At 43.2% G+C, this 16,260-nt stretch overlaps 2 protein-coding genes across 3 annotated transcripts; both read right to left on the bottom strand.

Moving 5' to 3' along the window:
* Positions 1 to 1,207: 1,207 nt before the first annotated feature.
* On the bottom strand, positions 1,208 to 3,609 carry LOC111980674 (small ubiquitin-related modifier 2). Its single transcript, XM_024011578.1, has 4 exons — positions 3,501 to 3,609; positions 2,756 to 2,887; positions 2,254 to 2,325; positions 1,208 to 1,899 (listed from the first exon to the last, which is right to left on the bottom strand). The coding sequence occupies exons 1-4, from the start codon at positions 3,519 to 3,521 to the stop codon at positions 1,834 to 1,836; spliced, it is 291 nt and encodes a 96-aa protein (XP_023867346.1). The 5' UTR covers positions 3,522 to 3,609; the 3' UTR covers positions 1,208 to 1,833.
* A 251-nt stretch (positions 3,610 to 3,860) lies between these two features.
* On the bottom strand, positions 3,861 to 11,581 carry LOC111980552 (ADP-ribosylation factor-binding protein GGA3-like). Of its 2 annotated transcripts, XM_024011381.3 has the most exons (17): positions 11,442 to 11,581; positions 10,732 to 10,816; positions 10,406 to 10,481; positions 10,214 to 10,312; positions 9,977 to 10,100; positions 9,770 to 9,873; positions 9,309 to 9,389; positions 8,986 to 9,123; positions 8,724 to 8,805; positions 8,483 to 8,602; positions 8,021 to 8,257; positions 7,734 to 7,795; positions 7,348 to 7,583; positions 6,812 to 7,107; positions 6,501 to 6,670; positions 5,776 to 5,886; positions 3,861 to 5,424 (listed from the first exon to the last, which is right to left on the bottom strand). In XM_024011381.3, the coding sequence occupies exons 1-17, from the start codon at positions 11,479 to 11,481 to the stop codon at positions 5,314 to 5,316; spliced, it is 2,172 nt and encodes a 723-aa protein (XP_023867149.1). In that variant the 5' UTR covers positions 11,482 to 11,581; the 3' UTR covers positions 3,861 to 5,313. The 2 variants fall into 2 exon arrangements, with proteins under 2 accessions (XP_023867149.1, XP_023867226.1); XM_024011458.1 differs by lacking the exons at positions 10,732 to 10,816; positions 11,442 to 11,581 and adding an exon at positions 10,640 to 10,722.
* Between the last annotated feature and the right edge of the window lie 4,679 nt (positions 11,582 to 16,260).

The following is a 16,260-nucleotide window of genomic DNA, read 5'->3' as shown; positions in this document are numbered from 1 at the left end:
GGTCCCACAGTTGACAATGCATGTCAGAGCAAAAACCAAGCCATGAGGTCAAAGGAATTATCCGTAAAGCTCAGAGACAGGATTGTGTCGAGGCACAGATCTGGGGAAGGGTACCAAAATATTTTTGCAGCATTGAAGGTCCCCAAGAACACAGTGGCCTCCATCATTCTTAAATCGAAGAAGTTTGGAACAACCAAGACTCTTCSTAGAGCTGGTTGCCTGTCCAAACTGAGCAATTAGGGGACAAGGGCCTTGGTCAGGGAGGTGACCAAGAATTCAATGGTCACTGATACTCTAGAGTACCTCTGTGGAGATAAGAGAACGTTCCAGGACAACCATCTCTGCAGCACTCCACCAATCAGGCAATTATGGTAGAATGCTAGARGGAAGCCACTCCTCAGTGAAAGGCACATGACAGTCCGCTTGGAGAATGCCCAAAAGGCACCTGAAGACTGACCATGAGAAATMATTCTCTGGTCGGATGAAACCAAGACTGAACTCTTTGGCCCAAATGCCATGCGTCATGTCTGGAGGAAACCTAGCACCATCCCTACGGTGAAGCATGGTGGTGGCAGCATCATGCTGTGGTGATGTTTTTCAGCGGTCGGGACTAGGAGACTAGTCAGGATCGAGGCAAAGATTAATGGAGAAAAGTGCAGAGAGAACCTGTTCAGGACCGCAGACTGGGGCGAAGGTTCATCTTCCAACAGGAAAACGACCCTAAGCACACAGCCAAGACCAAGCAGGAGTGGCTTTGGGACAAGTCTCAATGTCCTTGAGGGGCCCAGGCAGAACCCGGACTTGAACCTAATCGAACATCTTTGGAGAGACCTGAAAATAGCTGTGCAGCAATGCTCCCCATCCAACCAGAGATTGAGAGGTTCTGCAGAGAAGAAATGGGAGAAACTCCCCAAATACAGGTGTGCCAAGCTTGTAGCGTCATACCCAAGAAGAGTCGAGGCTGTAATTGCTGCCAAAGGTGCTTCAACAAAGTAAAGGATCTGAATACCTATGTAAATGATTTTTTTTCTTCTTCTAAACTTGCAAAAATTTCTAKCAGTTTTTGCATTGTCATTATGGGGTATTGTGTGTAGCGTGAGGGGAGGGAAATAATTTTATACATTTTAGAATAAGGCTAACAAAATGTGGATAAAGTTAAGGGGTCTGAACTTTCCCGAAGGCACTGTATATCTATGACAGAGACATATTTAAAAAAGAATCAATTTATTTAACAATAACAGATGTGAGTCAATTTAAATGCAGGCTTATTGGAGAACATCAATACAAGTTGCATTGCAAACAACTTCTACAATTATGAAAAAGAAAGAATCCATCTCTGAAAACAGAAGTCTGACCAGCAATTGTCAAAACGGGTGAATTAGATGTAAAGAACTTACACATACACCTTCCAAAAGACATTGTCCAAAATTGTAGGCTTTGATTGCTGGATTAGTTCAGTACATGAAACAGGATCTGACAATAGGTACCCTCACTCAGATGTTTATGTACAGAATAAATTCAATAATATACAACAGTATGTTATGTGAATATCAGAGTGAATGGTATTGACACTTGTAGAGCTAGGTATGCTGATACCCGAATTGACCCAACTCCTGTAGACCTGAAAGGATTGGAAGTATGGCTATAACACAGCAAGTCATATTACCATATTGGTCAAACCTATCCAATATTTTCAGATTGGCATTAAGTGCCTAGGGATAGGAGTTAGAAGTTGACTTGGAATTCAAAAGCAGAGTTTCAGAAAATACATTATAGGGAACGTAGAGGCGAGCTGACAGGGGAGGTAGGGGTGTTGGTGGGGAACATAGGCCCCTAGTGAAAAAAACCTCCCGTTTGCTGCTGGAACACATCGATTGTGTCTTCATCTTCCATTTCCAACTGACAAAACAAAAGTCATAGTCAAGATCAGTTATAGCATCAGCAATTTATAAGTTTTTTTCTACCCGTGTAAACATTATTCACGGGCAGGATAAAACACGTTTTTCAGATTTTGGGGGGTATTTTGAACTTTTATTGACAGGTTRAGATCAGAATGTTYACTGGAGAGCCAGATGAGAGGATTACAGGAGAGAAAGTATGGGATTGAACCTCTGCCTCCAAGACCCTATGTGGTCCTGGAGGCAGACCCCGGCACAGGATAAAACCAGTTGCCAATGAACAGTCAACTCAAACATATGATAAGAGGAACCAAGGATTTGATCCAACAATAACAAACCTTATCGACCAACTTACTTGTGCTGGTGTGTCTGTCTCGTTGATMGGTTGACCATCGAACCGGAACCGGATTTGCCTAATCGTCAGGCCCTGTGGAAAGGCATCAAAAGACACTTAAATTTGAACTGCAAATACACAATACTTCAATCAAGGGAACTTGTGCATTGTAATAAAGCCCTCAGCCTGAGTGCATGTTTACAGGACGTCACCAAGYGAACTTGTGCATTGTAATAAAGCCCTCAGCCTGAGTGCATGTTTACAGGACGTCACCTTGCTTTCTTAGCGAGTACCACTTCCTACCGATTCTGCTCATACCTTGCGCGAACTCGGGACCTCTGCCTTGTTAGCACACGTGACCGCACTCCTGAAGCGTCTTACCAGTCGGCGCCACATGAAAAGCTAGCTACTCTAGCTTTTCCTAGCGCAAGTGGGGATACTTCAGGCTGYGGAGTAAGTTTCACACATCCCCATGTGCTACACATGCATGTTTGTCAGTCAATGGATGTTACTGGTGCCTTACCTGTCTTTCGCAATATGCTTTCATGAGTTTGCTGAGAGGTGTGTGCCTTTTGATCTTGAACTGCACCACTGAGCCGTCTTGTCCTGCCACCTTCAAGTTGATGTGGTCATTGTTCTCCGTCTTTACTCCTTCCTAAAAACAAATAAAACAGATTCCATGATTAGAGAAGGGAATGGATATTTGGTACATTCTCTAGTAACTAAACTATCACTCACATCTAAACTAAGTTTCAAATCACTTATGATATTTGGATAGAGACATTATTGTGAAGTGCAATGGTCTGCACGGAATACTCCCGATTCATAACAATTACAACAAGCTAATTGATCATGTTAGCATGCTAACAACTGTATGTAGCTAGCTGCCATACTGTTATTCGGGCACGGGCCCTCGACGTTAGCTAGCCATCTAGGTTGCATTCGCGCATCATGACAAGAAAACACATGAATATGAATATTACATTTAAATTAGAAAATTAAACTGATTTTATTGACTGACAAAACATGAATACATCACAAAAGGCACAATGTTACTGATATTATTCGCTAGCTAGCTCTCGTTACACGCTAGCAGTTAGCCTTGGCAAGCGGTCCAGACCGATTCTGAAATATTTCCTAGTAAATCAACCGGTTAAGTAAATTAGCTGCTCTAAAACTCAAACCTTTTCAGAATACCATACAGACCAACATAACGAGAATACAACTTCACTGTAAATATTGCGAATAAAATACGTTTCATTGCTCACCTTGGGTTTTTCGTCTGCCATGGCTGCTACACTTCAGCGACTCTGCGCTTTCTCCACAACGCTTGGGCAGGAGCGCGACTTCCATCTGCGCCAGTTTGGAGAGCAGGCTGTGCTGCGCTTTTTCCATGACGATACATTTATGAGCACTCACAGTGTGTGTGCACAGTGTTACATTTCTGAGCATTCACAGTGTGTGTGCCCAGTGTTGCTTGTTGGTGTGAAACTAAACTTAAAAATACAAAGTAAAATTACATTTTCCAGGAGGGTTGATTATTTATAGGTGTTTCATCGCCGGAAATCAAAGTKTGTATGGGCGCAAGTGGGTTAGGGCAGGCATATGAACATACCACATACAGCATGTGGRAATTATTTAAAATTAAGACTTTAATTCTTCATGCGGTGAAACAGTTATTCGAAAATACATATACAGTACTTACTTCTGTTCAATCTCATTAAATAACCACACATTAATGGACATTAATTAATTTGTCAATCTCTAAAATGGACAATAAATAGAGCAGCAATTTATATTAAAGTTTGGAAGAGTCCTCCTCCCATTGTAACACTGGTACTGATAACAGAAAATGGCTTGAGAACGCACAGACAGAATAGACATAGATAGTCAGACACTCCTGTTACATACAAGTACATTGCAAGGGACACCCATAAGCCCTATTTTGAGTTACCGATTCATGTCCTATTGTACCACTGCAGGCAAAGCACCTTCACCATAGGCTGTTTGAATGGGGATGCAACGTTTAAGACGTTGCAGATAGAAATGTAATGTATAGAGCTGACAAGCTTCCCTATTCAAACAAGCTTCCCTGTTCTACTCAATACAGGTCTATCTGAAAGTGCTATGACATTTCACCTTCCTGGATAAGCCCCAGGTTTCTACAAACTAATATTAAATTGCTACCAAGCCATTCAAAGTCAAGTATGCAGGGAAGAATTCAGAGCTTGCTTAGCTAACACCATCTCTGGAAACCAATACTTCCATGACAAGCACCTAAAAATAAATAAATACTTAAGGATTCAGTCACACATCTTGGCAGGCCACCACCTCCCATAACTGAAACATGTCAAAATAGCACTACTAGAAATATATAGGCAGAAATAGAAAATTCCCACCTGACCAGATAAATAGCACTCTGCTCCCAAATTACAAATAATTATTTTGAATATATTCAAAGATCTTCTCAATAACATTATGCAAGTGTTCAGCATTTATCTGTCTGTACTGTCAGATATCTGCACCATCATTTTCTACTGAGGTATTGTATTGGAATAAAGTGAAAGGGGGCAGGTGGAAAAGAGATATGTATACCGTATGCTACTAGTCTAGGGCTTATTTTCCATTAACTGTGACAATCGGGAGATTGTCCCTGTCCAATTACTGGTAGTTCATTGTAACAGTCTTGTGTAAGTGCCCGATATATATCATGTGATAACTTCCACTCTTATCACATGCTAGGCTGGCTCTTCTTGACCGTTCAAAGTTAAATTTCAAAGTGTATATGATTGCTCTAAAAACAAACCGTCTGTATGGAATTTCTAAAGTGCAGCAATTCTGTAACAATTCCATTCAGAGAAGATTGGGTTTGAAGTATAAATAAATAAACATGACACCTAACAGAAGGACAATGTAACAAATGGCATAATGATAATATCGCTTAATAACTTACTAGTATATGAAACATTTGCAAATACATCAATTCTCCCCCAAATACAGTCTTTGTAGCGTCAACTGACTCAAGCTGTCCCCACCATGTGTTGCTGTATTGTCCCTGGCACCATTTTGGGGTTAGGGGGGCTATAGAGCCCCCCATATCTCGGCTGGGGGGAACTGGTCCACCTCCCCAGTCTCTGTGCACTGCTGCTCTCCCAGTGTGAACGTCAGCTTGTATCTCATCCGGACCGTCTCCTGCGAGAGAGACACACACACACACACAGGCACAGAGTAAGCATGCCAGTTTAGCCTGCTGGTTAGCATTGTGGCATCATTTTGACTTCAAACTAAAGCACACAAATGATCCAGGTGATATGAGACATGGGTAGGTGATGTAAGGAATCATAAAGACCAAGTAACAACTAAAGGATGGAATAATGGATCCTGAACCTTAGCAGGGATCACACAGACAAAAAACATGAATGCACTCACTGTACCATAACACATCTGCTAAGTGGAATATCTTATTACACCATAATAACCACATTTTCAACTCATGCAAGTATCAGATGAATAACTCATTGACTACAGTAGGAGGACTCTCACCATCAGTGGGTTGGCCAGCAGCATGACTTGAGTGATGGCGGCGGGGGGAAAGATGGGGTTAAAGGGCGCCAGGTCAGTTCCCGAGGGCGGTTGTAGTCTCACCTTCATCGACTGGCAAGGGGGAAGGAATGAACAGGGGGGGTTATCAGTGACAGTTTGAAGACAGGCTTTGGTTCATATATATTAACTCACAAATATTATAGTTTGAGCAAACTTCACTGCCTGTCTGAAGCAGTACCTCACTGAACATATCTCACTTGTCAGGAGAGTGAGGATTCAWGTATGCTAAAAGAATGATACTCATGAGTTATTTTAATCAACTACAGCAGGGTTCCCCAACTGGCAGTGTTGGTTTTAATTGGCCCTCCAGGTTCTGAGCAAACTTTTTTTTCTCTATTGTTGGACATAAAATACTGTCAAAACACCAGGAAATCAGCTCCAAGTGATTTTAATGTTGGGAATCTGTTCCTCATTATTCCCACACATAAGAGTGTGATCATAAACAAATGTAAGCAAGGTTTTAAAATATTATATCTTCTTGCAGTCAATTTGCAGTCTACAAATTATTTGTAATTATGTTCTGGCTCCGACCATCCGCTCAAGAAAAATAATTAGCCCACGGCTGAATCTAGTTGATTATCCCTGTACTACAGTGTAAGTACGGACTACAGTGTAATTGAACAGGTTGTAACAGCGCGAGTGTCCACTGTCCAAGTCAGCCTTACCTTGGGTACAGCAGCCTGTAGGACTATGTTCCTGACAGGAAGAGGTGCCGTGTTCAACATGGACACCACCATCACCAGCACGTCCGGCCGGCCCGGCGGACAGTCGGTGGCAAAGTGCAGGAGAACGCGGACCCCGTCTTTATCATAGGCCGTCACAGGACACAGCTTGCCTTAAACATCACAGAATGACAGAGAGAGGAAGAAAACACTCAGTATCTGCACTTCCAGCTACTGTACTGAGCCATCTGTGTTGACCAGACTACAATACCCAGAAACTCCTGAAGGCAGGCTAAGGTCTTCCTGGGACTCACTTGGCTTGATGGCTTCTAGGGGGACGTGGACGTTACTTAGGGAGATCTCAGGGAACTTGGCTGGGCTGGCCTGCCCCAGCGGGAGAATCAGAATGGGGGACAGGGAGCGGAGAAGGGGGCTGTCATCAGCCTGGGTCTTAGGGGACAAGGTAGGGGCTGCAGCAGCAGCAGCCGGTAGGATGCCCAGAGGGAGAGGGCTGGATCTGGAGGCAGTGATCCCAATTCTCGGGGAGGCAGTGGCACCCATATCCTCACCCATCCCAAACAGGTCGCCAGTGTTGATCACACCAGGCATGCTATAGTAGATGATGACAGATGGATGGACATTAAACCTGTACTCTGTACCACCCATCCCTACTGCATACACTCAAAAMAATAGATCAAGCAATATTCAAGCAATAACGCCAATTGGTGGCATTTAAATGTTACTTCAGTTATCCACTTTCAAGCCTCCACAGTTACATGGTGTGGTACATGCTAGCTAGCATCTAGCCTTCACAGGAACGTAAAGTATGATTGGTAGAGGAGATGAGCACCTCTTGGGGCTACCCAAATCCAACATGGCCAGGTCCTGCAGACTGTGGTTCAGGGAGGCGGAGACTGCCTGGGCAACAGCACTGGGGTAGGGGAAGGAGGCCGCCACTGAGGATTGAGGGTAACTGACAGGGGCGGCTGTCTTAGAAACAGGCTCTGTATTCTCTGTCGTAGAAGCTGCAGAGAATACAGTAGCTGGGAGGGCGCTGCCAAACAGGTCCAAAACTGGGTTGGGAGCCTGGAAGAGAAGACATTTAACATCACATTAAACAAGYTGTGTCAAGCTGATATTGTTAAGATCAATATTTCCAGGAAGGATCAATATTTCTACCAGATAAATGCTTCTGAAAGTATTGATTGGTTAGGACACTTGAAAATGACCATTTACCTGCAAAAATGTTTTCCACAGATTATTCAAGTCATCTTTTGCAGGAACTMMGTCATTTAGTCCTGAAACAAACAAACAGTCAATATATCAGTCAATTTATTCTCCTATTCTATCAAGAAAACCCACATTTCCCGGAAGAGGGAGAGACTTTGGCAATATATGTGGGGATTAGGTGAGTCTACTATGTGAATTCAATGTCAAAAACATGAATCACAAAGACATACAGAAGACTAATGCTTTCTTATCAGATCCAAGACATAAAGGTGCTGATACAGGGTGTGCTGTACCTAGAGAGAGGAGCTCCTTGTCCAGTAGAGACAGTGCAGCAGAGGGTTTGCTGGGGCTGGGGTCCTCCATGGCAGGGCAGGCCTGAAGATCCTGGAGGGGGGCAGACCTGTACAGCAGGTCAGCTGGGATGAAGTCTGGGTGCTGGGCTAGAGGAGGATGCTCTGGTGGGGAGGGGATCTGGAGGTCCAGACCAGCCAGGTCTATCAGGATCTCAGACTGGTTGCTGTCTTTGGTACCTGGCCAGGGATGGAAAGAGATTGAGTTTCACTTATTTGTTGCTGCTATCATGATTTYGGAAGTTCACAAGATTAGGGTGAAACAGTCCAAGATGGTAAATACAATAAGACACCAATGTGATCTCAGATGAAGTGGGGGCTTATACTTTTGTAAAGAATCCCCAGAAAGGAAAAGCTGGATAATCCCTGGTAGAAAATAAAATCTGTGAACCCTCATGTTCTTACATTGTGTAGTAGTTGACAGTCCAAGTGGCTCCATCTCTCCATTGACAGTCTGTCCTTCCACAATCCTCTTATATGAGTTGATGACGCGGGACAGGTCATCGCTGGCCTGCAATATGTCACCTGGGGATCACGAGAGGTCAAAGGTCACAATGAAGGATCATCCAACCAATCAATATGACCAATGGGAGGGATTTGACTATTTTGCCTAATAAGATGGCAGGCCTCAGGGAGTGTTGGTTACCTAAGCTGCTGTCATTGTCCTCCGTCTCTGTGGCCAGCTTGAACACAGTCGCCCTCAACTTGTCACAGTCACCGTAAAGCTCCTGAAACGAAAACGTGTATTAATGTGCTTTTAACAACAAAATATTGTTCAGCAAACTTTCATTGTCCTGGAAGCGATTTTCTTTTCTTTTCCACAAAGTTAATCTATAAAAAGTGTCTATCTCCAATTTTTTGAAGGGAAGAGTCTACAATAGTGATAGTGATGTAAGATGTGGACCAACTTTGATAAGCTCCTTGTCTCCGTCRGTTGATTGGTCCCTGCTGAAGTGGCTGAGCATCTCGTTGAGCAGTTTAACYCTGTTGTTGACCTCCTCCAGGGTGCCGCTGCGCTTCGACGCTCTCTGCAGCCTCACCTCATCCTGAAACACYGCACACACCTGCCTTAAACCCACTGGGACACAGTGACTGACAGAGGGCCGGATTCAATCACTTGTCGTCATTATGGTCGTCATCAACATCATTATGTTTGTGMAGCAGCTCTGTTTACACAACTACTGCCTACGTCACTGGATGCGTGTCTGTATGATGATGCATTTAGGCTAACCTCTTTGACCATGTTTTTGATGAGGCGGTTGGCCTCCTGTAGATCCTCAGGCTTTTTGCTCTTCAGAAGCTCAGCCAGTCGCTACAGAGAGAGAATAATAAATCAGAGTCTCTAGTACTCTAGTCTGTTTCCCACAGTAGGGTCCAGTCACAGCAGCCAATCCCTGTGACAGATCTCAGGGCTTGAGAAAACATCTTTAATCATAGATCAACTTGAAGCTCAGAATAGCAAACATGCCAGGACCAATGAGAGAGGGTGAGATAGTCAGGCAGGTTTTATAGTGTAATTSTTATTGTAATGACATAGCATAGGCTAGATAGATTATGGCTATTTGCATCCCAAATACAGAAATCAAACATTTTTTGAAAGATAAGACAATTAACACTTTCCCCACATAGTCCATTTCCATCGTCCGTATACAAAGATCTTCCATCAAACATCATAAGAAGGAAGCATCTCACCTTGCTCTTCTCCTCGTTCTCAAACACAGSGTTCTTGGGCCGGGAGGGGGGCGACGGCATCAGTGTCTTATCCAGAGGAACCTCCGGGTCAACTGTGACAATACCTAAAAAAAGGCAACAGTTAGAAGTGCCATGGCGACTTTACAGTATAGGCTAAAAACCAATGAAAACCTGAAATAGGGTCATTTTAAAATTCTGAAATCCTACCTTGTTTCTTCAGCATTTGATAAGCTTCACTGATCTTAGCCTCATCGGGTAAAGAGAGTGTCCAGCTGAAGAGCATATCTACCACTCTCTTRTTCACCACCTCRGACACTCTGTCACCTAGATACTGGAACATGAACAGGGTTCAGCTGGATGGATTCCATTTTAACAAAGCCACAAATTACATACAGAACTATGGGATTAAGGACCAATACAAAACAGTTGATATTATCTACTTACTTTAGGTGACACCACTTTGATGAGTTCATTTAGAAACCTAAATTTCCCAACTTCATTGTGGAACCTTTTCCCGCAGTTCTTCATGCAAGCCTCTAAAACCTGCAACAGTGAGTAGTCAATGTTAAAGCTCCAAGAATTATAGGCCTAGTGCTAAATGACAAATACTCAATGTAAGAGTGGGATGTTACGCACCATCAAAGCCTGTATCGCCTCCCATTCTTGTGGGGACTGGATTTTATGGGCTAACAATCTCACAGCAATCTGTGGGCTGAAATTAAAATCATATATTATCACAACAAATCTCAAACAATTCAAGGATTCAACAGTTCCAAATGAGCCTAATTTGAGGTTATGCAGTTGACAACAATAAAAAGTGACAACCATTACAAATTCAGAAAACCTTATTGATTACAATGAGATTAATACCTTAACACTGCAGAAATGAGTTCAGCTTCAGAAATATGATCCAGGGGACCTGCAGTAACGTTACTTGAAGAGCATAGAAAAAGCATCCATACCCTTCCAATTCCTTATTGATTTGGTCACAGAATCCTATAATGTACTCCCAGTCTTCCTGCCTGTTGGATGGGTTGGTGGCTTTGTCTGTAAGGGGGGGTCACATGAATATCTATCTCTGACTGAGTTTTCAAAGGCTCCTTTATAAAAACTGTTGATGGCTGACGTCTGAATGTGATAAAAGCCAAACATGTCATGAAAGTTACAGCACATTCGTCTCGACGCAAGTACAGCAAGATCTAGTCGAATGCAGACAGCCCTTGCAGTAAATTAGGTAGCTAGGTAGGCAGTTAGCTAGTCAGAGTTGTGTAGCCTGCTGGTGGTGGATTTGTAAACAACTACAGTAGTTGCTAAGTTATCTAGCCAGCAAACTAATTCCACAAATCTTGACAACTAGCAAAGAAAATAAGCTTAGTTAGCTAGCTACCTAACAAGAGTCAATAAATGGTCGTATTGAGTGGGCATTGTGAACATGAACTGTTGTTGCCTAAACATTTTGATAGCTAGCTAACGTTAGCTCATTGCAAGCCACCTCTCATGACCCAAACATTGACTCAAAACACGAATAAATGAACATAGCCATTGTTGCCATTTGTATAAAATGTACATTCTAGCTGGAACTGGTGATGTAGTTGTGAATTGCCAAATTGTTGAACATTAAAACGATGCATAAAGAAGTACGTATAATTTAATTTCCAAGCATGTAACTCACTGAGCCACGACTCCAGCGACTCCCCTTCRGCATCCGCCATATTCACTGCGGAGACACCAATGGGCCAATTCGATTATGCTGAGCAGCGGGGCACCGGTCGTGAACGGGAAAAAGTGGTGAGGGAGGAGCGCATTCTCAAATCGAACAGTAATCTGCTGCGATCGGTCATGTTGTCTATGTCATGGTGCATACAACATCTCCTTTCCTTACGATATGTTAGAATTTTCAAACGAGTTATCATTGGTAAGGCAGATAAAACGCCTTTATCGAAAGCAATCACTTTTGCATGTGAAAACAGAATCCTACTCATTACTCCATGTGCTTAATTATGTCACTTTTGTTTTGAGCCCATTTAGCTGGGGTTTTGAAAGGGGCACCTGGCTCATGRCCAGGAGGCAGCCCGATGTTATGATAATTTGTCGGTACATATGGTTTGTTTAGCCTACATAGCAGGTTAGGATAATTAACGTAGCATGTTAGGAAAATGTACATAGCAGGTTAGGTGAATTAATGTAGCAGGTTAGGTGAATTAACCTAGCAGATTAGAAGAATCAAATCAAATTGTATTTGTCACATGCGCTGAATACAACAAGACCTTATTGTGAAATGCTTACTTTTGAGCCCTTAACAACAATGCAGTTTTTAAAAAGTAAGTAAGAAAATGCAACCGGTCAGGATGCTCTCGATGGTGCAACTGTAGAACTTTTATAGAATCTGAGGTCCCATGCCAAATCTTTTCAGCCTCCTTAGGGGGAATAGGCATTGTCATGCCATCTTCACAACTGTCTTGGTGTGTTTGGACCATGATAGGTCCTTAGTGACGTGGACACCAAGGAACTTGAAGCTCTCGACCCACTCCCCTACAGCCTCGTCGATGTGAATGGGGGTTTGCTCTGCCCTTCTTTTCCTGTAGTCCACGATCAGCTCCTTTGTCTTGCTCACATTGAGGGAGAGGTTTTTGTCCTGGCACCACATTGCCAGGTCTCTGACCTCRTCCCTATAGGCTGTCTCATCATCGTCTGWGATCAGGCCTACCACCGTCGTGTCGTCGGCAAACTTAATACTMGTGTTGGAGTCGTGTGTGGCCACGCAGTCGTGGGTTAACAGGGAGTACAAGAAGAGACTKAATACGCACTCCAGAGGGGCCCCGTGTTAAGAGTCAGTGTGGCGGATGTGTTGTTGACTACCCTCACCAKCTGGGGGCGACCCSTCAGGAATTCCAGGATACAGTTGCAGAGGGAGTTGTTCAGTCCCAGGGTCCTTAGTTTAGTGATGAGATTGGAGGGCCCTATGGTGTTGAACGCTAAGCTGTAGTCAATGAACAGCATTCTCACATCGGTGTTCCTTTTGTCCAGGTGGGAAAGGGCAGTGTGGAGTGCAATAGAGATTGCGTCATCTGTGGATCTGTTGTGGCGGTTATGTGAATTGAAGTGGGTTCCGAGTTTCTGGGATGATGGTGTTGATGTGAGCCATGACCAGCCTTTCAAAGCATTTTATGGCTACAGATGTGAGTGCTACGGGGCAGTTTGGAAAAGGGTTAGGTTTAGCTACAATCAGGGGGTTTGTTTAATCTTGCCTGGGTGCCTGTTTTGCACCGGGTGAAAGTTGATTGCATTAGTTTTGGAACCAGGCTGCCTCCTGGGCGTGAGCCATGTGCCCTGTTTAAAGCACATGGCAAAGGAATTTCAAAACCAAGTGATGTATGGGCATGTGGAGTAATGAGTAATGATTCTGTTTTTTTCACATGCAAAAGTGATTGCTTTTGAGCTTTATCTACCTTCCCGATGAAAATTAGATAGAAATTATAACATTTATTTTATTGAAAAAAATGGATGATGCACCAMTCTGCATTGTTGACAAAATGACAGAGCGGCACAGATTACTATTCTATTTTAGAAGGGCGSCCGCGCTCCTCCCTCCCRGCTTTCGCCCGATGACGTAACGGGCTTTTGCCTGGTGCCCCGCGGCTCAGCATAATCGAATCCGCCCAGTGACAGAAGGACAAAGTAGTCAGAAGCCAATAGAAAGAGAAGCTAGAGAGGGATTTGGTTTCCCTGAGCGGTTCTTCCCTGGAGTTTCCCTGCCGGGCCGCAGTCAGACCCTTCTCCTTTTGCCCGCTGACGTCACGGCCATGGACCGGTGCACAATATAATAACTGTACATGATAACTGTATATGAGGGAGAAACCAAAGAGCTGTGGAGACACCACGTGACTGCGACCAAAATTACATGTCTTTGTACCGAATTTCTCACTCTTTCACCCACTGGGCTGTAGAATGACGATAAATCATTTCAGGGATTCTATCGGTCTGGTTTGGGCGCCTTAGTAGACATAGGTAGCACCGGGTGAAAAGTGATTGTACTTTTCTGACCAATGGCAAAGTTGGCTCAAAACAAAAGTGAGGTAGGTWAAGCACATGGAGTAATGCGTAGGATTTTGTGTTTTCACATGCAAAAGTGATTCATTTTGATAAAAACGCTTTATATGCAATCCCAATGAAAAGTAATTTGAAAATGTACAAGAGATGTATGTTTCTGAACGATGGATCATGCTGCCTTGACAATATAACCAAGCGGTGCAGATTGCTGTACGATTTGAGCAGCGTGCGCCTCCCTCACGGCTTCGACCGGTCACGTGGACGGTCAATAGCTCCGGTGCACCCCGTGCCTGTAAAAAAAAGTAGTGATAGATAGGATTTGGGGTAAACTTTTATTTTACAGCCCTATACTAGAAACTGAATATGGTTTACTAGTCTGTATGGGAAACAAACTTTAAAATGCCTATATGATAGGCATAAGCCCAACTGTAACATTTTTTTTCTAGAATCTCTTGTACCCAAAATATAAGCTTGTTTTACTCCAATGTTTGTAAACAATGTAAATGTTAACATGGTTAAAACTATAATGTTGATATAATGGATGGTCAGTCCTTGCATCCATCGCTCTGCCAATGAATTTGAGAGTGGTTACATTTCTCCAGGCCCATCCCTCAGCTTCTTATCAAAACAGAGGTGGGTTGGCAGCMTTGTTATTGTTTCAACTAAGGATTCAAGCTTTAATGTTTTCAGTTTCAAAATGTTAACAGAAAACCGTTTTACAAAATAAAATATTCACGCATGTAGACAAAATGATCGATTCAAATTGTGAACAACCAAAATCGGCTTAGGCTACTCTAGTGAAATAAGACATATCTTCATTAATAAGACTTGATTAAAAGGTAAGAAAAAAAACATATCCTTGATTATACCGAGTAAAAAAATTATATAACGCAAATCAGTCAAGATAAACCTGATAATAATACATATTACATCCGTACAAGAAAGTTTTAGGGAAACGTGTCGTTCCAGCACAAAACCGTTCCTCAACGTAGCAAACGTTTAATCGAACTGAACGTACCCCGTGTAACACTTTCCGCCAAAATGGCGCCACATTGTGTTTACGAGGAAGCTAACGTTACTTCGTTTTCAAAGGTTGACCAATTAGATCTAATGTCAAAAAAGCAGTGGCCCTCAATGTGATATAATTTCATAGATCTGATTAACAACCGAATTCACTTAATCAGAAGGTTTAACGAAGTCAGATTTTTTAAATTGAAGCAGCCTGGCCATTGTAGGCTGGCTACAAGCGGGTCCTACATCCACACCACCAAAAAAAAAAAAGCAAAGAAGGTTTTTTTGTAATTCTTTGCCCGTCATCTCTCATGGACACACGGTATCTACATAAACATAGCTAGTATCGTAGAGCAGCTGACCTGAGCTAAATAAGGCAAATGGATCCACGTTTTCAAAGATGGAAAATAAGTGAAAAGTTGCATTCCAGCCTGTGAATGTCCTGGATGAGCCTTGGTCCCTTCCCATTATAATGATATGATGCTCCACTCCAAGATGTCTGACCACTTGAGGAGAGAGACAATGACAGTCAAGGGGACACTGTTGCAGTATGTGTCCAAACGAGGAGTTAGATTTGAGTGACATCCTTGTAGAGGCAGAAAGCCTACTTACCTCAAATGTTGTTAAGTGATGGAGAAGTGGATGGAGGGGGGGGGGGGGGGCCCCCCCCCCCCAAAAAAAAACCCCCCCCAAAATGGGGAAAAAAAAAAAATTTTTTGTTGGGGGGGCCAACGAAAGAAGCGATGAAAACGATAACAGCTTCAAACTTCTTCGCTGTGATCAGAGGAAAACAAGCACAACAAAGGTTAGCTGACAACCTAATAAACCCAATCCAGTTCACAACCATACAGAGTTTGGTAAAGAGCATGGGCAGGGTGCATACAAAGCCCTTAGCCCACATTACAAGGTGAAGAACTCCGGCCTAGTGGTGCACACAAGATCTCCCTTCCTGGCTGCTTCCCCAGATGGTATCGTGGTGTAAGGAGAGGAAGATGCACCTGTGGGACTGAGATGCAGCTCAAAATTCAGGAATATCCACGTAAAAGAAGCAGCAAAACATGACAAGAGTTTCCCAGCTGTAGTAGATTCAAATGACCAGCTCTGATTGAATTAGAAACATCCGTACTACTATTGCGTAATGGGGCAAATGGCCATAATGGGAACACATTGATGCGATGTGGTGTTCTAGACAGAGAGGAATGGAMGTGTGTAGAGTTCTGTTTYATGATTGTCTATGGCAGAACTGCATGTTCCCTTTGGAGAGGTTCTGTTTCTTACGTATGTTGCCCAAGCTCACCAATAAATCATGAATGAGGAGTCACATAAATGTCATACTTCCACCCAGGAATATGCAAGTCTTTTTTTGGCAAGTCTTTTTTTGGCCTGCACCGTGACTCAAATTTGTTGAAGAGCACTTCCTCACTTTTCCT

This window comes from Salvelinus sp. IW2-2015, linkage group LG1, assembly GCF_002910315.2.
Source record: "Salvelinus sp. IW2-2015 linkage group LG1, ASM291031v2, whole genome shotgun sequence".
Lineage (NCBI taxonomy): Eukaryota > Metazoa > Chordata > Actinopteri > Salmoniformes > Salmonidae > Salvelinus > Salvelinus sp. IW2-2015.
This window is presented reverse-complemented; position numbering and strand designations above follow the sequence as displayed.